Source organism: Poecilia latipinna, unplaced genomic scaffold, assembly GCF_001443285.1.
Source record: "Poecilia latipinna isolate Pla-1442-1.1 unplaced genomic scaffold, P_latipinna-1.0 Scaffold854, whole genome shotgun sequence".
Taxonomy (NCBI): Eukaryota; Metazoa; Chordata; class Actinopteri; order Cyprinodontiformes; family Poeciliidae; genus Poecilia; species Poecilia latipinna.
The window spans coordinates 217,868-244,222 of record NW_015113470.1 but is presented as its reverse complement, the minus strand read 5'-3'; the positions used below and the strand labels follow the sequence as shown (position 1 = coordinate 244,222).

Genomic DNA, 26,355 nt, shown 5'->3' with positions numbered 1-26,355 from the left:
GAAACAACTTTGCACGGCTAAAGGGAGTCAAAGAATGACGGCGCCAAGAAAGAGATCCAGAGGCAACCCTACGCAAAAAGAAGAAAGCTAAAAATCACGGGCAGCACTTCAGAAAAACTACATGCAACGCCAACTCCTTACAGTAATCTGCTAAGGTGTGGTTGCTTTTCTTAATTCCAAGAAATGTAAGCAGTGAGACACACAGAACAGGAAAATAACATTTTCTTTGGCCAACGTCCTGCTTTGTTTTACAGATTTCAGGGAGGCTCTTCGACGGGGCTTGCTCCGTTCTACGTCCCTCCACTTCAGCCGAGAAAAAAAGTTGCAAATTTGCATTTACAAAATGAGTCAAGTGGATTTCCTCCACCACCTTATTAAATGAAACCGGTTTTACACGCTGTTGCACAGGTCGACTGTGTGATGACAGACGAAGTGCTGTGAGTAATTGGTGAATCACACAAACACTGCATCTTTGTCAAGGATGGGGTTTTGTTGTTCTGTATGTGTTTGACAAGATCAGGCGTAGATGACCTCTGCAAACCTTATCTAGCGGATGGAAGAAACTTTATACCCTTCTGCCCCTCCCCCCCAAAAAAACATTAGTGGAGCCGTGGCTGATTAGGGGAAGAATAAATAAAGTACTGACATCTGTTGCTTTGTGTCCGTCCGTTAGGAAGTAGAAAGTTTCAAGCTAAAAGCTGCGAAAAGTCCCATCACCAAAACACTTGCAGGAGTTAAAGGAGAGAAGCCCCAAGAGCTGGTGAGCGGCAGAGCCAACATTCAGGAAGATTTCTGAAGGTTACCTTTTTCATCTGTATCTGTGATAAGCTATAGCGGTTATGGGCCTAGAGAGAGAAAACACAACGTGAAAAGATTTATTGCGTCATTAGTTTCTGGTTGTGTAATGAAAAGACCTTGTACCTTTCCACATTTTGTCATGCTCCAACTACAGACTTTACCGTGTTTCATGAGGGTTTTACATGACGAACCAACACCAGAGGGCAATTGTGAAAAATGATTCGGAAGTTTTTTTTGACTCACTAACTGATATAGAAAGAAAGAACATTCGTCAATACCAGGGCTCCGTGGAATTAGGCAAACAAATAACTGCCATAAAATTGTTGAAAATTGTGGTGGAGTTACTGATTATGGTTGCTTTGCTTAATTTATAACAATATCCCAACAACTTTCTGTGAGGTCTTGCAGTTTTCAGCTGAAGTCAGTGATTTTTAAAGGTGACATAGCAATTTCAATTTTATATATCATGCATGGTGGTGGCAACATTATGTTGTGGGGCCGTTTTTTTCCCCCTCCAACTAAGACAGGAATTATCTATTGGAAGCTACAGACACTAAAGATTGGGCTGGAGGTTCATCCTTCATCAGACAATAGTACTAAAAATATAGCCAAATAGCTTTTAGCATAAAACATATCTGTGTTAAAAATGGCCTAACCAAAGTCAAAACCTAAAGCTAATAGAAAATCTGTTGCCAGGCTTCAAAACAGATTCCCTCCCTCCAATCCCATTGAGTTTGAGATGTTTTGCGAGGAAGAAGAGACAAGAAATGTCACTTTGTAGCTTTGCAAAGCTAGTCGAGTTATGCTAGCAATGCGGCTACGACTGCAGGAAATGTTTCTCTTTTTAAAGCTTCCAATTGTGTCTCACTTGGCAACTATTTACCTTTCTCTGTTGGTTTTGGTTTTTATGTGGAAAAGGTCCACGGCTCTGAGTGAGTTACTCGCCAAATGTCAGCTAAAAAAAAACAAAAAAAGAGGAGCCTTCTATTATTCCTTCTTCTTGCCTCACGTGGATCACCTAATTGTAACATTTAGGAACTAATTGTAGGTCTCGTTTGGCAACGGTGACTCCAGCCGACACAGGAATCTGCTGGGACGTCACTACTGAAAGAGGAGTTGGTGTAAAAAAAAAAAATTAATTTAAAAAAAAAAAGGAGTGAAAGGGTTTTCAGGATGGAAAATTCAACCTCAGCTTGACTGTCTGCAGTCTGGCTGGCATTCAAACGAGCTGCCGCACATCATAAAACCTTCTGATGAAATGATAATGCTCGTCTCTATCTTTTAATGACATCTATCCCAATAATTAATGATTTGTCCTTTGAATGTTGCAAACTTTCATCCCCCGTCCTGAAGGGCTAATTAGAGCCTGGGTTTTTAGTGCAGTGTGGATAAACACACTCCTCTGGAGACTGACATGTGACCTCCTGGTGAACCACACTGCTGTACCCCCCCTCCACCTCCTCCATCTCCTCACTCTTTCATGCTCCACACATTTAATCCTCTGAATTTTTTTTTTTGGGGGGGGGAAGTCACCACGAGGTCAACGTTGGAGGAGAAAGATGGGGTGGATAAAGTTTTACTCAGTCACTGTCACTTAAAGCTTTCCCCTCTTCTTTTTTTTTTACCTCTTCCTCTCATCTTTCTTCCACTTCCCCAGCTTCTATAACAGCTGGGGCTAAGATCGCTGCTCGCAACTGCAGATTACAGGCTCCCTATGAATTAAACATGGGTACACATATTCTGCAGCTAAGAAGCCTCGGCCCGTTGTGAGGGGACGTATTCGCAGAGGCATCGGGCGAGCGCGTTATGTCATCGCAGCCACCGATCGCACGTTTTGGGCTGAGTTTTGGTGAAATCCTGACGGGGCTCGTAGGGGAGATGTTGCGTGTCTGCGTCTCACCTGAGAGAGGAGCTTGTTGTTGTCGTCCTCAAGTATCCGGACCTTTGTCTCCAGCTGCCTGATGTAGTTGGAGGAGGAATCTGAAAACGAGACGGAGAAGAAGCGATTAGCATTTCAAAGACCTGGAGCGGAAACGAGAGGCAGACAGGCGGGCCAGTGGGGCAGAAAAAGGTTGATGCGCAAATAAGACTTAAAAAAAGAAGAAGAAAACGACAACAAGAAAAGTCTTTCTGCAAGAGTGCTCTCCAAATGGTTCAGTCTAAGACTGAAAAAAACAACAACAAAAAAACAGAGAGCTGACCTTTTAGTTTCAAAATAGATCAACTTGAATTAAACGGACTTTGACTTTTCCCCCAGTCTACCCGTTATTATATACCACCACTCAGCCGGCTTAAAAAGGGATACTTAACTTTTTCTGTTTTCGAATGTCATTAGAACCAACACAGTATCAAAATTGACTCAAAACTAAGGTGACTGGATATTATGAGCCATTTGTTCCAGCTCTTATTTTATAAAGTGATCAAATTACATTCTATGGTACAGAAGCAACAAATGATGTTGCATCTTTAATTTGGATTTAAAATACATACGAATCTAGAAAAAGACCTAATGCCACACTAATTCTACACAAAGAGCTTTTCTGAGGAGTCAATTATAATGTATTATTGCTTGATTACATATTTTAAATTGAGTTAACTGCAGGGTCTGCAATGAATCACAATTAATCATGCAATGACAAAATAATCATTGTTGAATAAATAGACAAATGAGCTCATCGGCAAAGATATTTATTGTTTTAAATCTGTTGTTTAGGTTATTGACCCATGTCAACAAACTATGTAAAGTGCTGTTCAGCTTATTGAAGTGTTCAAAACTTCAATAAGTTTTTTCATAAGTAAATAGCAGATCAATGAGTAAAAAGTACTTTCCTTTGTACTTTCCTTACAAAGGAAAGTAAGATTGGCACTGATCTCCTCTCTATGTGGCTGGCAAAGAGCAATCCAATCAGTACCCTAAAGGCCTATTTCAGCTTCCTGCGACCACTTCCTTACATTCCTAGTGTTATAGTCGTGCAAGTTTCAAGGGTTTCAGGAACCCCTGATCAGTCAATATTTGTAACCCATGTTTGTTTCTATTTGGTTGCCATTAGTTACGTGATTTTGGAGGAGAAGGGGAGTGAAGAGGACTGGCCTGTGGCATTTGATTGGAGATGGGATAGTGATGCTGTGCACGGTGTTTAACTGAAGCAGAGAAGCATAATCATTGGTGCAGTTATGTTTTCATGGTGTTAAAAGGGTGAGGAATTAATATCTGTAAACATTGCTTATAATAGCTACACTACCGGATTTTCATATTGGTGCATCCCCTACTTTTTACTCATTGATCTGCTATTTGATCAGCTGTTGAGTCTTAAGCAAAAACGAACAAGAATGAAAAAGAAAGGTCAAGTTTTCTCAAACAAAACTACATAAAACCTCTCATTAAACATTTATCCTGTTTTCGATCTCATTCTGTCTTTCAGCCCTTAAAAAAAAACAACAAAACAAAACCATTCGAGTTGGAAAAGATTTAATGTCTTTTTGCAGCTGTTAGCCATTTGTTGCGCAGTCTATGAGCCAAATAAACTTAATGCAGCTTGACATGAACAAACATTTACTCTTTTTTTTATTTTTTCTGCTGAACCAGAGCCTTTGAGTCGCCTGCATGTCTTTTGTACTGCTTGTTAAATATCAAAAAGACAGAATTATCGCACAACCGGGGTCGTCCTTACGTAGCAGCACTCTGTGCTAACCTGGATCAGGTTTACTGAGTTCAAGCTGGAGGATACGAGCCATGTGAGGGAGAGGTGCAGTTTGACTCGGCAGGCGGCTCAGAGCCCGCTGTCTAAAAGGCTTGTTTAATTTATTGAGATAAAAGCTGAGTTACGAGGAGGCGCACACTTCTGCAACACACACACACTTACATACACACACACACACAAAGGACTGCAGTGGGACAGAGAGGGTACACTCATGCAACAAAGTGACGACAAATGTTATCCATCAGTGAGGTGAGATAGACATTATATACCAAGCATGAGTCAGAATTGGTACGTTTTTATTTTCCTTTCGGAAGTAGACGTGCACCAATTTATCGACTTATGGGCGCCAATTTCATTAATGTTGGGAGATTGGTGATTGGATACTTACATGTGAAGCTGATCTTATCTACCTTGGCAAAGGTCTAAAAATCAATCACTATTGGATTGGCCTAAATTGGTTGGTCGGTGAGGGTTTCTAAAAATCAGTAATCAACAATCAGCCAGAAAACTGCAATCGATGCACCCCCGATATGAAAGAAATATGAGATGGTTGTCTCAAAATCTTACGACATAATGAATTAGAAAAATAGAAGAAAAATAGTCTCGTCTCCTGCATCTTGCTAAAATATTCACACCCCACACATCCTGAAGTCTTCAAAGATTTTTGTTGGTATTTTATCTTATCGACTGTCAAGTGGAAGGAAAATTAAACCAAACTGTTTTACCAGTACAAATGTGAAAAGTGTGCCATTTAAGTTTTAATTTGTTGGGTAAAGACTTATGTACAGAAACATTTTGCTGCGGTTAAAAGTCTTTTGAGGTTGCTCATGTAGCGATTGCAATTTTTGACAATTCTTCTTTGTGAAGTAACACGAGCTCACTCAGACTGGATTGAGATCGTCCATCTTCAAAGTCTTGCTTTTGGTTCTCAAATACATTTGGTCCACACTTTGACTAGGCCATTCTAAGCCATTGCATTTTAGTCCTGCGAGTCAAAGCAGAAAACCTTTGGTTTTTTATGGAGAGCCAGTGCAGCTTGGCAGCCATCGGCTGGACACCTACAGCAGGAGGTTAGACTGCCCAGAGCTGGTAATCCTCTCTAACTGCCTTGTGACCCTCTAATCTGCAGTCATCTGCTGGCCTGACCTGCAGCCAGATCTCAAGCCGATTAGGACGGAGGCTCCTCGGTCTTCAGTCATCTACAGCACGCTCACACAACAACGGGGGAGGACTCCGAAAGACGGAGGGAAGGGAGGGGGGCGGAGATAAACACACTAAATAGAGTGGTTAAACGTCACCCTATTTAATTTAAGTTATAGAATCAAACAAAAGAAAAGTGAATGTACTTTTGTTTCACAGGAACAACTACAGAGTTTTGACATGTGTGAAAGTGTTTTTTGAAAATTAGCAGCATCAGAGATGTTTCTTTACCCTGTAGGCTTAACTTAGGCTTGGGAATGTCATGGCATGATAACACTGAGTAAAAATACATTATTTTCATTATCATATGGCATTTACAGAAAATATTAAAAATAAATTACACAGATTTTTGCAGTTATAATAATGTTATCTATTGAATTTCTTTCATGACTTTTTAGACATGAAAGACGAGTAAACATAAAAAAACTGAATTTAACAGTTTTTATTAACAGTATATTGTGTAGAATAGTCCACCTTTTTTATAAATATGTCTTTATAAAGAAACACAAGTACAACAGGCCTGTACTGGTTAATTAGTTGGGCTAAGTGACACGTACAGCAAGCTACGAGTGACATTAGATCTGTCTGTTGCTCTTACCTTGCTAACACCAATGCTAAAAACATTAAGATTGATAGGTGGCTAACTAGCTAGCAGTGTGAAGTAGTAGGGGGGAGAAAGCAGGGCTGAATTCTTTATGTTGAAAATAAGTGGGGGGAAAAACTCCTGTTTCTCCATCGGTTTCTCATTTAAAGTTGCTTCAAATCTCATTTGAAGCTACATTTTTTAAATTTTCAGCTAGCTTTATACCATTAACTGGCCCATGACTAAGCTCTACACCTGCAAAACTCCCCTGTGCCCAAAGTCGGTCCTCGAGGGCCAGCATCCTGCACATTTAGTTCTCTCCCTGTTGGTAGCAGCAACCTTTTCAGCATGTCAATGTTCTTTCTAATGAGCCATTATTTGATCCAGGTGCGTTAAACCAGGGAGAGAACTAAAACATGCAGGATGCCGGCCCTTAAATCTGAGTGTGCGGGAGAGTCCAGCTCTTCCCAAAACACACACGCAGCTGCAGGGAGAATGCAACGGCCTGCCAGTCTTTAACACCAGGGCTCCAGAGTCATCCTGAAGGAAGAAGAGTGAGGAAATTAAACTGTTCCCTTCGGCCCCATCGTCACTCCTCGCTCCCTCAAGCGTCGCGTCTTTTCCCTCTCAACAACTCCTCAGGAACGGCTTCTGATCATACCAGAGCTGCACTGTTGAGATAAAATGCTTATCTTATCCTACTTGCACTGGTTTGTACAACCCAACACTGAGGGTGATGTTTCTTCTAGTCTGGTTTAAGCTCAACGTAGTGTTATGTGCTGCCTAAAGGATTAGAAAAAGATGTAGAATATGCTCAGTTTAGTAGTAAACAGTCTGCAGACTTTAAGATGTATGTATGTGTGTGTGTGTGTGTGTGTGTGTGTGTGTACTGGACAAGGTGAGGCACAGAGTGGCGCAAGTCCATGCGCCTTTCAGCACGTCACTCTGGATCGCGTCACTGCCCCTGTGACCCACTTCCACTGGCCACTCCCTCCTCAACTCTGCCCCACTCCTCATTTCCCCCCCGATTTATTTCCGTTTTTACTACATCCTTTTATTATTCCTGCTCCAACCATCACAACTGTTCTGTTTGATTATTTCCAGACAGTCATTTCGGCGGGGAAAACCAAACAACAAGGGCAGTTCAGCCGAAAGAAATCCAAGCCCCGATTCCTTTAGAAAGGCCCTGACCTCTGCTGACCCTGCTGTGTTTTGCTTCTAGGCTCCAGAATACCCCATCCCCATCTGTCTATAACAGCTAATCTTGCTTCTTCTGCGATGCATCACACTTAGTCTTGGCCATTTTTCAAGTCAGATATCTGCAGTTCCTCTTAAGATTGGGGCCAACTCCACACCCAGAATATGAATAATAGCGTCTATTCAAATCACACAGCATGGGAGTGTTAAAGTTTTACAGGGTAAACCTAACTTGAACTCGACAGGATTAGGTTATTAGGGATGACCCATTAAAGCTTTACTTTACAATACCTCCCTACACCAGAATTACTGTCTCATGATAATCTCCTTATATCACCTTAAACATTTAAAACCAGATATTTACATACACTGTGTAGAAAAACAACCTTTACTGTCTGCCGTCATGTTCAACTTTTCCTATTTTAGGTCAGCTAAGATGACCAAAACTATTGTTTGTCAGAGGTGCTTGGTGCAAAATATGCAAATCAACCAAATAATAATCCAGCCACCATAAAACCCTCAAAGGTTAAAGGTACACTGCCTCAGCAACACCAGTTCTTTTAGGAAGAACGGGACAAAATTGCAGCAAATTATTGTGAGAAACTTGTTACCCAAAATATTTGATCCAAATTACCGGTTAAATAATACACTGATAATTCATACCTCACTTTTCTAGCCATACTGACCAATAAAAGCGCTTTCCACAGGAGCCGCATTCACCCACTGCGGTCACAAACAGGCACACATTCATACGTGGACATGTAAATCTGTTGGCAGCTTCAAAGCATCGACGTGTGACAGGAGGAAGCTGGGGACGAATCCACAACTTTCTGCTTGCTGCGAATTGATGAACTTTTCTAACCTGAACTGGCTAAAACACACTTCCTCAGCTTTTCACCTTGTCTAACGTGCTGTAATGGTTAGCTGTGCTGCAGTGTGGAGAATAGAATAGAATATGTAAAGGAAATACGGCGGTGTTGCTTCATGGACTTAAGTTGTTATGTCCTTCATTCACCTCAAGTGTCTTCCCTCTTGCATCATGCGAAACCAACATGAGTAATAGCTAACAGGCTTGTAACCTTTTACTTCCTGTTAAGTTGGTGTTAACAGCCTTTCATCAGGAGTTTGGAAGAAACAAAAAACTCTCCAGTTATATGATCTCCAGTGACCTTTTCCTGCAACTTTTTTCTCAATTGGAGTAAATCTAAACATTATTTATAGCGTTTGATTACGATTACAATAAAAACTGCTTGGCTCGGTGAAACAATGCTCTCTTTAAATTGGCCACATTCCCCTTCATCTGTTCATAACTTGCGCATCCCGCCTTCTAGGGCGCATGTCACAAATCCCATTACGGGACACTGGGGTGGGCAAAAGTTTATTATAGGTCGAAACACGCCTGCCTATTAAAAACAGACTGAGGAGCGCAGACGAAGACGCGTCAGGTATGCTAGTAGGAGATGTCGCAGGAATTAGATATTGCCGCAAAGGCTCTGTATATGAGAATATTAAAATTAGGCAGTAATACGACGCCGAAGGGAACGACGCAATAAACCATCCTCCACTGGTTTGGACTCCAAGGTCTTTGCAACATCAAAGTAGCTCGGGTAAAATACTCCGGTTGAAAAAAAAAAAAAAAAAAGGACCATGCGTTGGAATCCCCTCATGTTTTCAAGTCAGATCCCAGAGCAGTTTAGGAGCCCAGAGCATGCTGAAATCAGCCTGCTTTTATTATTCCTGGCTCAGCTCTGGCTTTCATCTCCAATTCACAGCTGTATTTCAGTGTTTTAGCACAGAGATATAGATGTTCTCTAAGCAATGTGTGTGCATGCGTGCATGTGCGCCAAGAGTGAATGCCTATGCGCTGCGTTTGGAAGTCAGGGGAGTGTGTGTGTGTGTGTGTGTGCGTGGGTTTGAAAGGGTGTCTAAGCTGACAGCGTGAGTTTGTGTGGGAGGGAGGGAAAATGTGCATGAGGGTTGTGGAAGAAAGGGGATTTTTAAACCCATCTGTGATTACACTGTGTGTGCGTGCGCGCATGTATGTGAGTGTGTGTGTGTGTGTGTGTGTGTTTAAGGCGGGACCAGGTTGGGTCAATTACCTCAAGATGTTGAAGAAAGAGCTGAACAGTCCAAGCTCTCCCTTCTTCTCCTTCGGCAACAACTTATTCCAACTGCAGCGGATTCCAGAAAAGGCCAACCTCAGAGAATCCAGCTCACCACCAAAACGTCTCAGCTAACCAACAACTGAACAAAGCCAAGTCGGTCTGCAACACATTGGATTCATGCTGGGAAGTAAAATATGAAAAGAAGTCGCAAAAAAAATATATATATATGAAAAGATGTCAGACGGGGGAAAAAAAGCTAAAGGAATGAGGCACCACGGCTTCAGATCGGCTCATGGACGAAGGCAGCAATGATTGGAAGAAAGACAACTGGGCAGACATAAGAATTTTCTTTCTAAGCTTAAAGCATGAATAACTTTGTAAATCCTGGATGTCAAAGGTACTAATAACATCTTGAAAAATCTGAACCTACTCTAAGGGACTGTAATCCATGTCCAACTGCACTATTAATGAGTCTGCAGCATATGTTCCCTTTTATGGTCAATTGGCTCTTAAAAAGGCCGGTATTATGCATTTTCCAGGCCATTTTATAGTTCTGTCAAGTAACTATGTTACCTCCAGTTACATAAATGCTATATATATATCAAATATTACCATTTATTTCCTGATTTAATGCCTTGAAATTGGGCCTCTGTCTCTTTAAAAACTCCTGCTCTTTCTGAAACTCCGCTTTCAGGAAGTCATCACAATATAGCTTCTCTGTAAACCCTTTAACAATGTTTTCACCAGCATTTCACTGAGAAGCAGCTTCTATAATGAGCTAAGCTGAAGCACAGTTTCAACAGGTGTTTGCTAATGGCTGCTAGCTAGTCTGAAGGAGCCGAGTGGGGAGGGAGGCGGAGGCTCGTAAGCTTGGAAACTGAAGCTTGAAAGTGTCTTGAAGGCGACGCTAGGTCAAACCAGGCGTTTTGCACAGATGAATGGTTGCCACGGGAGATTAAGAGATTTCTCAAACATGCATGAAAGAATCAAGGCAACACTCCAGCGTATGTTTTTGATGAGGGAATAACATTATAACATGATGAAAAGCTCAGAAGAGTCGGTTTTACATAATACTGCATCTTTAAATTCATCTGTTGAACCAAAACATAAATATTTATGAATAAATATGTCATACTGCTTGGAAGCACAAACAGACAAACATCAGGTCTCGTCTGGCATTTAATGTCAGTATCTAGCTTTTGATGTCTTTTGAATAATGAGTGTGTACTGGGATGAAGGGTGTATGTTTTTCCTGCTTTGTCTCAATTTATTTGAATCCGATATTTAGGCGTTAGTGTAGAATGTGGAGATGTAAGTTCTGTCATGGATCTATAGGGGGTTTTTTTCTACAGTTTGAGAACTAAAAAGGTAGTCGCATAGAAATAAGACAAAGAAATACGGTGGAATTGTATTGCAGAAATAACGACGTTATATATTGCTAATTCTACATAGCATGGACTCCACAGCTGCTGATACTTACTTTAAAACAAGGCAGTCATGTTAATGGGAGTTAAAAATACACGCTGCGCCATAAGATGCACCTAGAGTGGTTTTGAAGTTATGCTTTATTAAAAGACTCACATCAAAAGTGTCTCTTCTGTGCATTTGAGGATAGCAAGAGCAGAAGATCAATGGACAACTGCACCCAATGTTTCTGCCCCAATAACTTTAGTCTTTTTTTATTTTTTACAATGCAAATCAATACAAAAAAAAACAACAACATCCCTGACCAAATATTTGCTACTGTGTCAGTATATAAGTGCATGTATGCATGAGTCCTCTCAGAGTTAACACGTGCTTCTTCTGCTCGGCTGGGCAGCGATGGGTCAAGGCCGGGGCAAGCTGGCCAGATCAACAGAGAGGAGCACGTTAAGTGGGTACCCATGCTGCATTAATGAGGGGAACGGCAAAACCTGGCAACCCGAGCACGTAACCCACAAGCCCCTGGAAGGGCTTCAAAGGCTCGACTGGCTCATCAGCTGGCAGGGAGCTAACCCCATCTGACAAGACATGGCACCCACTCGGGGAGGAGAGAGAGAGAGGACCTCACCTTACCATCCACACTGTTTTTTGAGTGTGATCTGGAAGCGGGTAAAAAAAAAAAAAGCACATTTGTTATGTAGATAAGGATGTATAAATGTGTGTCTTGGCATGTCAAGACAGCTGAGAATGACTTCACGCTTAGAGAGGTGCAGTGCATGCGGAGGGACTTGTGTCAAAGTCAAAGTGCCGGTTGGATTACGCAACCGAAGGACATCTTCTCTGAGCAACCGTTAAACATATGGACTAGGTGGAATCGACTTTGCACTCATTTGATTTCTTGGTGGGGTTTTAACAACCTTCCCTGAAGCGTTCAAGTTTCTTTCTTTTTTTTTTTTTTTTTTAATAATCCCATTCCTCCGATTCACTGTAGGGTGAAGGTATGGAAAGAAGAAAGCTGATTAGTTGTGAGGACACCTTGAACCGTGACCACAGAATCCAAGCTGTGTTCTCTACTGGAAAACGATGATAAAAAAAAAAAAAAAAAAAAAAATTCTGAAAGCCCCTTTTGAATATCTGACTCATGCTTTAATGTGTTTGACACAAAGTTTCTTGTTAAGCAACATTTAATTCTGTTTAAAGAGTTAAGAGCTGAAATGTCTTTTCAATACGGCAGCAACAAAGAAAACACAGCCAATTATTTAAACCAATTTTTTCATGGAAATTTCACAGCAAACAGGAAGTGGGAGCAATTATTCAAAATCTAAAATGAATCTCCATTCACTTAAAAACAAAAGTCTACACAATAGTTTACTATTTGCTGGTTTCTTTACAAGACATACTTTGTTGTCGAGTATAATAAATATTAATAATATAATAATATAAATGTTATAGGTAACAATTTTAATAGTATTATGTTCAACATAGTATTGTGGCAGGCGTGGGACTAATTGTTCCTTTTCTGTTTTAAGTAAAAGAATGAAATCAATATGATATATTTTTTTATGTAAATAACCAAATCGGTACCGTTATATCATAATAATATAAAACCACCCAATGTCTGTTACAGACTATTTTGCTGGGTATGTTGTTTTTTAACAAAGCGCAAAGTGAGGAGTCCGTCTAAAATAAAAACCAAACAGCAGGCCGCTTCATTTCCCCTCCGCCCCCCCATGTGACGCACAGCACAAATCAATCAGACCATTAAAGCTAAACAACATGACAGGGAGTCATTACTGTCCTAATCTAATTACCCGCAATAATCGCATCTCGTTATGCGTGTAATCATGATGTGGCAGCCACTCAGCGCCGCATGCGGGTCAGGTGGTGCCGTTTAATGAATCGGGACATGTGGAAACCAATGTCCGACCATCGATCGCTCAGTCAAAGTCGTCCCTGTCGGAGGTGGAAAGAGAGAGAGAGAGAGAAAGAGAGACATTCCCGCTTTGCTTGCTTTATTTATGAACACCGAAGCAGACAGCGCTTGCTGTCGCACACTCTGTCCGGGAAAGTGATGCATTTCTCTGCCGTCTCCTCGGCTTGACATCACCACCTTCTGCAGGATCAGCGGACGTCTCCTCGCGCCTCCGGGCCAGCGCGGCCGGGCTAAAAATAGGACTGTGGTTGTGACAAGTCCAGTGTGCGTCTGTGCATGAGCTACGTACTAATTTGGGAACGCATTAATGTCCTGTAGAAATGCGTTTACCTTTCACCGACGGCGGGTATTTGCAGTGAGACATGAGCTAAAGCTTTCAGATCCTAATCTTTTGATTAGGCCAGAAGAAACGCAGTCGGGGCAGGCTTGTTTGGTTTTAATCCCATGAAATCAAAGCTGCGGGCTAATATTTGGTTCAAGATTGTAATTACAGTCCATGTGTGAGCAGAGTGGCCATTCATCGCAAGACAAAAACAAAACCGAAGGGATTATGTGGCATTTAGAGATTAGCTATGGGCCATTGTTCTCCTCTGGGGTGTTGTGCAACTTGTGAACTCACCCATGTAGAAAGTATATTCTGTGTTATTTAGCAGAATATTTAGTACAGTAACCTCTTGTCTTTTTCACCTTAAAGTGCCCTCCAGCATCCCCATCGGTTACATAAAGAACGACCAACATCAAACATCCTGGGTAACAATACCCATCTGATATTAGATTGTGATGCAACAGTCTGCCAAATCAGTCAAGTCATTTGTCTGCTTTCATACCACGGAGAGGTCGGATAGCCATATGGCTGTGAAATCCTCTCATGCGTTCCGCTGTCCTGCAGCTGGATTGATGAAATTGTCTGTTTAGGGGGTTTGTGACTCATTTGCTTGCAGGATTAAGATACACTGTCCTGCAGGAGTATTCATACAGGGTGCAACGTAAAGTAGCTCTTGATTTTACAGTGGGACGGAAACTGATAGCTAAAAGTGTTTCTCAGAAATAGGTAGGTTGGTGGCATCAACTAACTCACTCACTCTTTGGTTACCTAGCAACTCAGTAATTTCGTGGTTACCTGGCAACAGCCGGTTGAGTAACTTTCACGGCAGCAGTTTCAGGTTTCGCCATCATGACGTGGAGTGAAAAGGAAAAAGTCATGCCACCAGTGTGGCAGTATTTCAGATATTTAAAACAAAAAAAGCTAATCAATAATTATTGATATCAACAATTATGAATAGACTGATATGAAATGCTTATATGAGGATGAGTTTTTCAGCTACATTGTCATCCATGGAATATTGGCAAGAAGAAAGCAAGGGTTGAAAGAAAGTCTTAAAAAAATATTCCCTTTGGGATTTGCCAGAAGCCTATTGGAGACACAGGAACAAAAATTGACTTTTTTGTCCATAACTAACACCGTCCATCACCCTGAACACACCACCCACACAATAAAGCGTGACATTAGCATCAGGCATGAAAAGCTGTTTTGAACTGATGGGAAGACTGATGGAGTGAAACACTGACAAGAATGTCAACTTCTAAAGTTGCACAAGACTTACAGGGTCTAGCGGCTTACACTTGGCATATCACTTAAAATCCCAGTAAAATCCGGCGGAGTTAGGGATCGTACCGTGACAAAACCTGAAGGAGGTGGTTGTTATGCGATAGCTGGCTTTGTCACGTATGAGCCGCCAACCAACGCTCTGTGTAAACAAACAACGGAGGGCCCCGCGGGTGGAGAAAGTTGTCTTGGAGCCCCGCAGCCCTCTTTAACCCCATTCCTTCCCCGGTTGCCACGGTTTCGACGCCACAATCCCCCTCAGCGACCTCATTTGCATAAATCTGTATTTCTTTTAAAGCCCGACTGACTGACTGCTGAGCTGGCAAAGGTTCTGCTTATGTAAGCAGGGCCTAATGGCACGCAGTTAGACGGTAAACACGGAGGACGATCTTTCCATCAGCGCAAACCTTAAAAACCCCGTTATTATAAGCAGCCAAAAAAATCCCATCTCCCATGTGCCATGTGGGCCTGTGAGGCAATCTGCAAACCAGGACTGCTTCTTCAGATCCAGTGAAAACAGTCTTTTTCATTCTAATGACATCATGTTGTGGTGCCATTAAGAGTTCCCCCCCCACTTTTATGACATTATAAACTATGATTTCATCTGAATCCAAATCCCAGAGAGAAAAGGAGGCCAGGCAAGTCTCAACTTGTGGCTTTGCTACTGTACACAAGTGCGGACAAAAGCTCCCTGCTGTTCTGTTTTGATCTAAATCTTCAAATGAAGTTTTTTTTTTTTTTTAACCTGCGACAACATGCAGGAAAACGGAGAAAGATACTGTCTGAAAACAACGTAATATTGGAATTTTTCCCAAATCCAAAAGGAAAGGAAGAAAAAAAAAATCTCTTGAATAAAACCACACGGCCTAAAGAGAACATTTCCTGTGCTGGTTTGAGCTTTAGCAACCTTTTGCCTACCCATGCAGGGTGGAAGGGATCTGTGGAGGGTTATTGGCACAGTAAATGCCACAAAGACAAAAAAATAAAAAAAGCAATTACGTAAGAGCGGCGTGGATAGACGGTTATCTCATCCCAACCGCAGCTACAGTGACGTTGGGCCGGAGCTCAGCAGCACTCCCGCTCGGTCCGGCAGCGTTGGGTGAAACTAAATGAAGACGACAGTGCTTAGACTTTGCTGTCGTCTGGAAAAATAAAGCCACTGGACGGGTAACAGGAGAACGGCAGCGAGACGCGACGCGCATCGGAGAGACAAGAAAATCTGGGTGGACAGGACAAACAAAGCTCAGTAAGCGCCACCGGATCCTGAACACGGTGGAAGACAATTATCTATGCACACTTACACTGTTGGGAATGTCTAATGATAATAAAAATATGGTAAATTGTACAATGGTACCTGCCTAAATCTGTGCTTGCTTTGCACTAAGAAGCTGGATTTTTCCTATAAATCGGCTGGCCGATAAATCGGTGCATCCCTTCTGCTAAGTTACATACGCAACCAAAAAAAAAAAAAAAAAAAAAAAAAAAAAAAAAGAGATCATTTCTGGTATAAATATACAGTAATTTTAACTGACATAGTATTTGGTGAGATATGCAAATACATTTACTTATCATAAATATATTATATTTACAGCCAAGTTCAAGTTTAATAGTAAACCTGGCTGGTTATATATTTTGCCAATGTGTTTCTTTTGATGGGAAGTAATATTAATATTTTAGAGTGGCCTGAACACAAGGCTGTCTTGAAATAAACAGAGATTTTTAGTAGGAAGCTAAGAATTAGGGTGATGGCCAAGAGGCCTTCCAAACTCAGAGCTTTGGAGTTTATAAACAAAGATAATATTTGATTCCAACCGGGAAAAAAAAAAAAAAAAGGAGGTCAGCATTTAAGAATTTGATTGTTTTAGTGCCAATAAATTATGAATAATAAAAACTATTCCACTCATTATTGAGAAAGGCTTAAACACAAAGGTTTTTTTTTTTGTGAAAATGGATCTTCTTTTTTTTTATATATATATATATATATATATTTATTTATGATTTTCAAGAATAAACAGGCAAATTAGAGGACGAAACATCAAGGATAAAAAAAACAAAAAAAAAAAAACTAACCAAAATCAACAAAACAAAAATCCACAAGACAGAACAATCAAAACACTGTCAGCTAACAAAGGGTCTGATAAGAGGATAAAATAAGTGCACATCAGATTATAGAGCGTTATCGAGCATGAGACAGAGTCCAAGCGAGTAACAGACATTTCTGAGGACATTGAATCAAACAGCTCACCACAGAATATGGAATAACAAGAAAAGATGAAAACAAATCACAATAAAAATGACGAAACGGTAAATGAGTAAAATAAAGTATTAGAAAATACAGGTCCAGATGTAAACGACAGTTATTTGAAAATGGATCTTCTTTTTACATCTATTTATCATCTTTTGAGAGATTCCCGTCTCATTTCCTGTCAGAAATAACTTTTTTGGTTAAATAAGAATATAATTTTAATAATAATGAGACAAAGCTATAAGTAACTTGAGGCTTTACTGTAGGTCAAATAACTGGAATAATCTGTACATTTAAAAGTTTCAATAACAAAAAATACTACAATGCTTTACAAGTCGCTGTCATTTAAAGACTGAAAGACTTGAGATTGACAGTATTTTCATAGTTTTCAAAGGTTATTTATCAAAACATACAAAGTGATTTTTCTGATTATTAATATTGTGAATTTCTTATGTCGAGTTTCTGGAAATTTCAATCTTTAAAAAAAAAAACAAACAAAAAAAAAACAACACCACTGACAGTTGTTGTTTTCCAGATAAATTAGTTTGTTCTCAAATAGCGTAATACTTTATTTTTTTTTATGATAATTTTGTGTTAGCTGTGTCTGTGCGACCACTGGTGTAATTTACCATAAGCAGATTATCTTAGCGTTTCAGCTTAAACACAACCTAACGCCTTCTGTGTCAGAGCGACCAGTGAGTTCTTGACAGAACTGTGTGAAATGCGTCCAAGCAGGGAGCAAATCACCTTCTCACGTGTTCAGATGCAAAATCTATTTTTAACCGAGAGTCTTGTAAGCAGCAGCAGCAGCAGAGAAATGACATCTTTAATCCTTAAAGTGACGGGTCATGTAGCGGGCTTTGGATGAAAGGCAACAGCACATCTATGTATGTTTTTGGACACTAAAGTGGGACTTCTGGGAAGTGAAGAGTCGACCGAAACGTTTGAAACTGCCAGTAAGCCGCAGCTGAGAAAAACCTCATGAGCTCCAACAAGCAAATATTAAGCAGATGCTTCTGGTTGTTATTACAGTTTGTTTTGGTTTTTGCCACCTGCAGGGCTGAAGACGAGCTGGTGGGAAACATGTCTGACCCATTTGTTTGATGGGAGCTCCCGAGCATTCCTCAGGTGTCCGAACTCGTCTAATTGTTGACTTGTTCCTCCTATATATCGGATTGGGCCTCAAACCAATTCATTCAGTTCTTGACGCAGCGGCTCCCGGCTCAGCTCAGTTCTAGTGACGCGTCAATAAATCAGAGGATGATTGGAAGACAATGATACCAAATTTGAATAATTTAGTTCATTACATAATGCCCTCCCACTGAAGAAGAAGAAGCTCTGACGTGAGTAAAGGTGATGCCAAATGTAAAATTAGATGCAATCAAACAAAAGCAGCTGAAGAATCTCAATGAAATGGCAATAAAAAAGAAGAAGCAGAAATCAGGATATAATTAGCTTAGTGTTTTTTCTGTTTTCAAAGGAATAACAAGTGGAAGCCAGTATGGGGATTGTGTGAAATGACCCCTATAATCCGCAAATAATTAGTTGGGTGATGTGAAACAATTACAACAGGGTCAGTTCGTAATTCACTGCGCTGTAAAACAAAGAGATTGAAAAGGTGAGCGGGAAGAGAGTTAGCGCTGACACAGGCGACGCGATCTGGTGTGCTAAGCACACCACAAGGGAACAATCCATCAAAAAAAAAAAAACACACACACAGCAGCAAACCTCATGTAGCCCTGCTCCAAACACATGACACTGATTAATCATGCCAGTAAACATCTAACTGTAGCCGATGAACGGCTCCATCAGGTGTTCCTGTTCCAAACATCGACCCTTTTCGGCGCTTCTCAAACAATAAAACTCTTGCTGCTACAGAGATTGTTTTTTCTTTTTTTTTTTTTTAATTTAGAGGCTTTAAAACCAATACGACGAGGAAGCACATTTTTAATTTATGTCCAGACCGGAGCTCAGACAGCATGTAGGGAGAATTTTAAGTACCGGCATATATTATTCAGAGGCATCATAAGTGTCGCGATCCATAAGTGCCACTGTAGAGCTGAAGCATTCTGTCCTGTTTAATAGGCCTAAAGCCCCTGTCTGCCTTCACAACCATTAGGTTTATTAGTGTTGCTTCTTCTAAGCGTTAAACACACACACACACACACACCACAAGCATGTGGACACACAGGAACAAATTCCATTAGCAAGTGAGACTAGAGGTTTATAGCCAGATGGTTAACCTGCCCTGAATCAATCTGATGAAGACCACAGTGGGACTCTATCTGGCCACACACACACACACACACACACGCGCGCGAGCGCGCCCATGCGCTCCCACACAAACACCTCATAAAGGCTAATGGCAAGCCATCAACTGGTAATTTTACTATTCACGACCTTATTATCAAGAAACACTTTCTCGCTTGTTGTTGGCTACACATGCAATGTCGTTTTGAAGCTGATACCACTGAAGCCATTGTTTTTTGTTTAGATTTTTTTTTCTTGTCTAAATACCAAACGGAGCAAGAAATGACATAGAGAAACAGGAAGTAAGGTCTGAAACCGTCGCCGCTGCGTTGTGAAACTTTGCCGGTGAGATACAAAATTTGCAAGCAGCCGAGAGAATTCAAAGTTTAGAGGAGATCTGATGCTTGACAAGAAGTTACTTAGAAGCTTTTTGCTGTAAAAACAATAATTGACAACAAAGATTTAGGTAGAAAACGTGAAACTGTAGCACAGTTCAGTTCAACTAAATGGATAGTTTGGGATTTCAAAAGTGCTAAAAGGTGATAAAAGTGATTATTTTACTAAAAGTAAATGCTCGTTATCTGCCTTTTATATAAATTCACAGCTAACCTCGAAAGGAGGCCGAGACCAAAATGGCCATCTATCACCGACTGTCGGCTTCGTTCCCCGAAAACACTGCAGCAGTTTGAGCGGGTGCCATTTTATAAACCTTCGAAATGGAGATGCAGAGATTGACTGATTGAGATCGATGTGGGAATGCCCCAGTAGGACAGCTGGGAAATATTGCTCTGGGAATTACATCTGTTTAGTAACGGAACCCTAAGAGCTTTTATTTGGACAAATATTCCAATCAGATACTTGATTTCTGGAAGGTATTTTGCTTCCCACTTGTCGACATAAACTCATTGGATTTGTCATGGTGAGCAAACAGATACTACAGTGTTACTGAGAAAGAGGCTTCTAGTAACTCTTTTTTGTTGTTTTTTTTTTGTTTTGTTAGAATCTCTGTGTATCAGAACTTCCATTAGGAACGATTACAGTTCATTTTTTTGTAGATGAAATTGATGCTAGCTTTGCAGCAGCACCGAGTGTTCAAAATAAGTAAATAAAAAAAAGGAGAAGTTATAAAAGAACACCAAAGGATGCATTAATATTTTGTGAACTTTAAATGATCATGTCTGCTGCCTTTAAAGCTGAAAAGACAAGACTGACTAAAAATGAGAATTATATTTAGTTTTTTGTGGTTTTGTTTTTTCAGAATACAGCATCCCACTCAAGTCAAACACAAGTTTGGGTCAGACACTCTTCTGTGTCCATTGTCGTCTGCAGAGTCAGCTGTCCTTTGAGAGCCGCCGTGTCAGCTCACATTAGCGGGGAGCGGCAACGGTCAGGCCCAGACAAGCGGTCAGCAGGTGGTCCACCGCCTCGCTGGATTTAACCAACACAACCAGAGCGAAGCGGACAGCGCCGAGGGGGAATGGTTTAGAAATGAAATTTAAATGAAATTTAAGCAAATCTAAATCTGAATCTACTGTGATTTGTGCAAAAAAAAAAAAAAAAAAAAAAAAGGTTTTAAAAAAACCTTTTAAGGGATCTAACTAAGCCCTTAGTGTTGTCTCTTTTTTTTTTTTTTTAAATGCAGGGTTATCAAACCTTTAATCATCTTACTGTAAAAGCCCCAGATTAGTATACAGCAACATATGCTGGCTTTTTGTCCTTAGCAAAACTCTCAAATCTTTTCCTCTGAAACATAAAGCCTCCCTGTTTAGAGAGAAACCCTGCATCTCGTCGCAGGAACAGCGCTCGGTTTGAAACCCCGGTCGGCCGTAAACGCGCCCGTAGGTGTGAATTTGCTACTCTCCTTCTCCCTGATAGGACGGCGACCTGGCCTGCTGGACAAACAGCGTGTTCTGGGAAACTGTCCAACATCCCTGAAAGCGTGTAGTGGATCAAATGGGGCGAGTAATGGATCGAGTGCTTTCTTTAATCTGTGCGGCATCGGCAAAATAACCCCCCCCCAAAAAAATAAATTGTAGTGATAATACAACAGCTTGTAGCGACCTAAATACGTCCACTGTTGCAGGTTATTTAAAAAAAAAAAAGAAATAACAGTAAAAGTGATGTCACATGAAGGAAATTGTTTGTTGTGCTTTTCCTTTTCCAGAGAAGTCACATATGTTATCTGTCTATCAACTATCTCCTCCTGTTATATGGAATTCCTGGAGGCAGAAAAAGGGATGGGCCCCGCCTTTCTTAACCCCCTCAAGTGCTTCTTATTACAACTTTATTACTGCCTAATGACAATACGCTCCACCCAGCGCAACCATCGGCCAAGTTCCTGTCAGGGTGAACTCCTCTGATTCATGTTCTTCAGAAATTTAAAGTCTCTGTGCCGTACTTCCCCATAAAGACAACAACATCTGCCGCCTTTGCACAAAGGAGGGGCGCTTCATGAGAAACGCTTCCCTGCGACGGGCGTAATTCATAAAAAGAAGAGCTGCAAATAAGACCACCGCTGAGATATTTAATGGTGACACAGCGTGGAAGCAGATGAAGCCGGTGCTGCGCCGATGGTGAAATACGCACTCAGAATGTCGTCCCCCCCGATGGATTTCGCTTCTGAATGAAATACAGAAAGGGGATTTAAAGCGTCGAGTCATAAATGTCAAGGAAGAACGTACTTACACAGCGGAAAGATGCAGTTAAGCATTAAGACTCGGAGGTATTGCCATTTATTGAATGATCTTAAAAAATATAGGGGTGACATAGCTTTACTAGCTAGATCAGCTTGTAGGTCGAGACGCTTGGAGAAATCAGCACCGCTCATTGGTGTGGAAGTTTTTACTGAGGGAAGAAGACTTTTTAGTATCATTAAGGAATTCAAAGATGGAATTAGAGGAAGCAAAATAGGAAGTTATAAGTAAACCATTTTCTACAACATGTCAGTTCAATCAACAGAAATACAGCAACACTGCTCAGTTTCTTCGTTTTCAGTCTTTAACCTCAATCATAAAACGTTCTGGTTTGGAAATGTTTGCAGATTTAAGGGAACTGAATAAACGGTGACTGAGGGTTGTTCTTTTTTTTTTTTTTTGCAATGCTAGCATGCTAAACATACTAATTATGAAATCTAAAAGTTTAAGATGAAAGCTTGTTAATTACACATAAAGCCATTTGCACCAGTAGCCTGTTAGCATTGCTACCTCACAAAAGTACGTTTCTGAGTTGAAATGTTTTATTTTCTGCATGAAGTTTGTATGTCTCTCTGGGAACTCCAGAGGCATGTGAGGTAAAATGACGTCTCTACGTTGAGAGTGTAGAGACATTTTCACTGTGTTTCCCAGGGAAGATGAAAGAAAGGACAGAATGAAGAAAAAACTGAAGGAAAAAAAAATCTTTTCAACTCTGTATCGGTGAGTCAAAGCGTTCTGAAAACGTGTGTTTTGAAATTGGTCACAAACTACAAGTGAAGCTTCTCTAGTCGCTTACGGTGCTGCCAGCCAATCCCACTAAAGATTTAAATGGCCAGCGCTGGCTCTTTCAAAGGAATCGCTTTTATGAATTGAGCTGTTTGGAGCGCTGCTGGTGCAGGATTTGTCTGGGCTTTGCGTCTCGTTAATAACGTCTCTTTCCCACATAATTCCTCCCTTCCTTCAATAGTGCACGCTCTTCTTTTTTTTCTTCCTCACAGCTTCGTCTCCACTGCGCTGCTCTATCCCCCTTTCATCTTTTTAGTTTAAATGTTATTCATTTCCAGCCCTCGCTGCTTGAGCCTTCAGATCTTCTGCTGACCCTACATAGCCTCAAACCTCCTTCTGCTTTTTTTCCTTTTTTTTTTTTACGTATTTCTTCACTTTTAAAACTTCAGCGTTCTCCCTGATGGCTACTCATGCGGGCACCTCATCCATCCGGTACACTGCGTTGCCATAACCGTGGCAACACAGCTGAAATTGACTGCCAAGAGTCTGCTTTCGTTCTTGCTATCTCCTCCTCTGTTTTGCAAACAGTTAATTATTAACTTCTGCATGGAAAGTGCTTGCAGGAGACACCGTTTGTGCAATTTCAGGTTGCATAAACTCCGCCATATCCAGCCTCACAATTCCCAGTTTAATTCCAACTGGTGTATCTTACTGCATTATGCAACCGACTACAGGGAGGCCCCTGGGGGCATATAGCATGGATTCCTCCTTAAAGAAGCGCAGCTTAGCAGCAATCAACAGCCAGAAATACAGCATCAATTCATCTGCATTCCTCCTATAACAGGACTGAGCTTGTTTAGAAGCTTTGCAGAGAACAACATAACAAGAGATGTCAGGAGAGATTTGTAAAAAAAAAAAGCGTTGAGAAGTGGACAGTGGAGATGAGCAAAGTCAAATGAGGTGCCTCTCTGTGGTGAAAGCAGAGCACAGCACAACCCATAATGGTGAGGAAAAAAGAAAAATAGAGGCCTTGTATCCTAGCAACAAGCAGAAAGAGAACGCCGCTTGCTCTGCAGTGTCCTCCGTTGCTCCTGGATCTCGAGCCTTACATCTTTCACAAAAGTTCACCTCAGCAAAAATCTTCTAGACCGCTCTCCGTCTTTCCCCTCCCCATCATCGGCCGATGTTGCGCCGCTGCAAGAGCACTTTCATCAACTCTGCGCGTGGTTTCTGAAGGGTTTCAGAGGCGGCCTCGGCTTACGCCGCATCCATCATACACAGGGCTACGTGCCATGTGTTTAAAGGAGCGGTGGGCAGAGATGTAGCACTGCATCCTACTTTGAAAATCCTTTTAAGCCATCCTCTTCAAAAATTCTCTGCCACAGTGCAGCGGGCCATGGCACAGCTACAAAAATCAATGCCTTAATCCCCTTTTACATCTTTTGTTGACTGAGGGGAGATTCAGCAAGATAGGACAGCCTGCCAGTGATAACACTGAGAGACATCTGAAATTCCTCATGGCTGCTTTTCTGCTCTGAAGTGGAATCACAGAATGGATACGGATGCTGGCAAAGACAGCTACAGGTAAGGGCTGGTTTATTGGCACCGATGTGAGTTTATTGACGACCGTTGCCAATCCAAGTTCCTAATCAAAGTTCCACTTCTGTACATTTGAATTATCGTATTTTATTGTGCTTTATTTTCTCATTCTTACTTAAGAATGAGAAAATAATCTGATATCTGAATAAACGGCGCCAGGTTTTTACTAGAAGTGAAAGTTTGAAAACGATACTCAAACTCAAGTTTGAAAAGACCTCAAACTGTAAAACTGATCTATTACTCATTGAAGTGAAAATCAACAAATACAACAACAATCTCTAACTTATGGGAATCTGAAAAATTCCCATTGCCCATATAGCTACCTTGAAAAGACAAAATTTAGCTATAGTTTATTCTGTAAAGTTGAAACATTAACAAAAGCTCCCAAATTCCACTAGAAAAACTGATCCAAAGAAAAACGTAGAGGTTCTATGAAACAGTTCAGGTGAAATTTAAGCCATCGTTGTTGTTGTTTTTTTGTTTTTTTAACAAGATGAGTTTTCACCATCATACAATAAACAGCTAAACTAAACTACCAGGAAAAGAAAACTCCCCCGAAAAATTCAGAGACAGTCTTTTGTTTACATGCAAATTAATGCAAATATAATTATCCCGGAACCTCTCTGATTATCGGCCAAGTCTCAAAACGGCACTAAATGAAAACGGAATCGCTCTCTTTCTTTGATACCACAAGAGAAATTACATTGCCATTAAGATGAGGAAAAACAAATACTTAAAACTGAAGAGTTAACAAGCCTCTGCAGCCTTGCAAATTGGAGCCTGGGTCAAAAAATGTGCTGATGCTGAACTCTTCCCAATCGCAGTGGAGGAGTGAAGATGAGAACTAAAGTGCAGACGAGAAGAATAATTGGCTGTCATGGGTGTCTGCTCCTCTCAGCATGTAAGTGAGATGAATAACTGGCTTCATTTGCCTCCCTGACACTAACCAACTGCGAATTTAAAGAGCCATCTGGACAGAAACTATCCATAAAGAGTGGTACACTCTCTTCTAAATATCCGTCACTGGCAAAATCCTAAAGCAAACCCAACGTTTCATGCTATAATCTCCTCCTACATCCAAGCAGCCAGTATGTAATCAGGGCGTCTTTTATACATTCGCAAACCCCAAAGACGACTCTGGCGTTTAAGAGGATCGGAAAGAGGCCCGAGAACATCTCCAGATTTTTTCCCCTGGTGGCTGTTACATGGCATTAATGCTAACGCAATTATCCTCTAATTCCATGATACACGCAAACTGATGAGAAGATGAAGAGCTTTTGTGCTCGTATCCCTTTCCCTCCGCCGCCAGTTATCGATTCTGCCAGATGAGCCCGTTTTTCGTCCACTTGCATTATCAGCTTTCACATAAGCGCTTTACAATCGTCGCAGTCAGTGGAATTGAATGCCCAACATTCGCCTCGGTTCAAGCGAGCAAAAGGCTGCGGGTCGGCTCACAAAAAGGTAAAAGCTGGCTCTGTTAGGTGGGGGGTGTTTGTAGCATCTTCTTGATGGAATTCCAGCAGCCGTTTGACATGTGATTGCTAGGCCAAACACGACCCGCTAAGCAGACTAGCTACATTCTTACTTTTACTATCTAAAATCTGAAAGCAAAAACAAAACGCTCCCACTTAATTCCTCCACACAACCCCTTCAAACTCCCTGCCTTCCAGGGTATCCGGTTTCTGCATTCACCTCACATACGATTCTGATTGTCATCCAAACGTCCCAACCTCGTCCCAGGTTAAAAGTATCAAGAAGAAGGAGAGAGAGAGAAAGAGAGAGAGAGGGGTGCCTTCACCCTCAGTCCAAACTAAAGCAGACACATGTTTAGTTACACACCCAGGCCTGCAAGAGGAAATTGGTCTGCAGAACAGCAAAGAAATGACACCTGAAACCATCCAAATAGAAGGAAAAAAAGATTCCAGGGGATGGAGCAATAGTGCTGCAGACTGTAAAATTCATTCCAGATGCTTCAGCCGACCGTCAAAACTCCAAATTATCTCATCCATCTTAGCGGTCCAATGCCGGTTTCACATGTTTTTGCATGCACAACAGCTATGCGGTGAAGTCATGCTGCTGAGGCGCTTGAATATTTATTTACCACAGCATATTCCACATACATTCCCAATAGGTACTCTATATCCCCTGGTCCGACGACCTGTGTGTCATGTTAGAAATAGAGGTCATTTTGCACTCAAGAAACCAAATCTATTACCGGCAGAATGAGTCGGGCGGGGGGGGGGGGGGGTTTGGGGGAAAGGCGACATCGTTTATAAAAATCAAAAAAAAAAAAAAAA

The 26,355-nt window shown here is 41.2% G+C and overlaps 1 protein-coding gene across 3 annotated transcripts in view; it reads right to left on the bottom strand.

Annotated features, from left to right (window-relative positions):
- ccdc85cb (coiled-coil domain containing 85C, b) overlaps nt 1-26,355 on the bottom strand; it is a 56,484-nt gene that overhangs the window by 15,014 nt on the left and 15,115 nt on the right. For 2 of the 3 annotated variants that reach the window (XM_015047998.1, XM_015047997.1), the window contains exon 2: nt 2,699-2,778. In XM_015047998.1, coding sequence (XP_014903484.1) covers nt 2,699-2,778 — 80 coding nt within the window. Of the gene's footprint in view, nt 1-803; nt 846-2,698; nt 2,779-26,355 lie in introns of all 3 variants that reach the window. The other variant, XM_015047996.1, reaches the window with a different exon arrangement.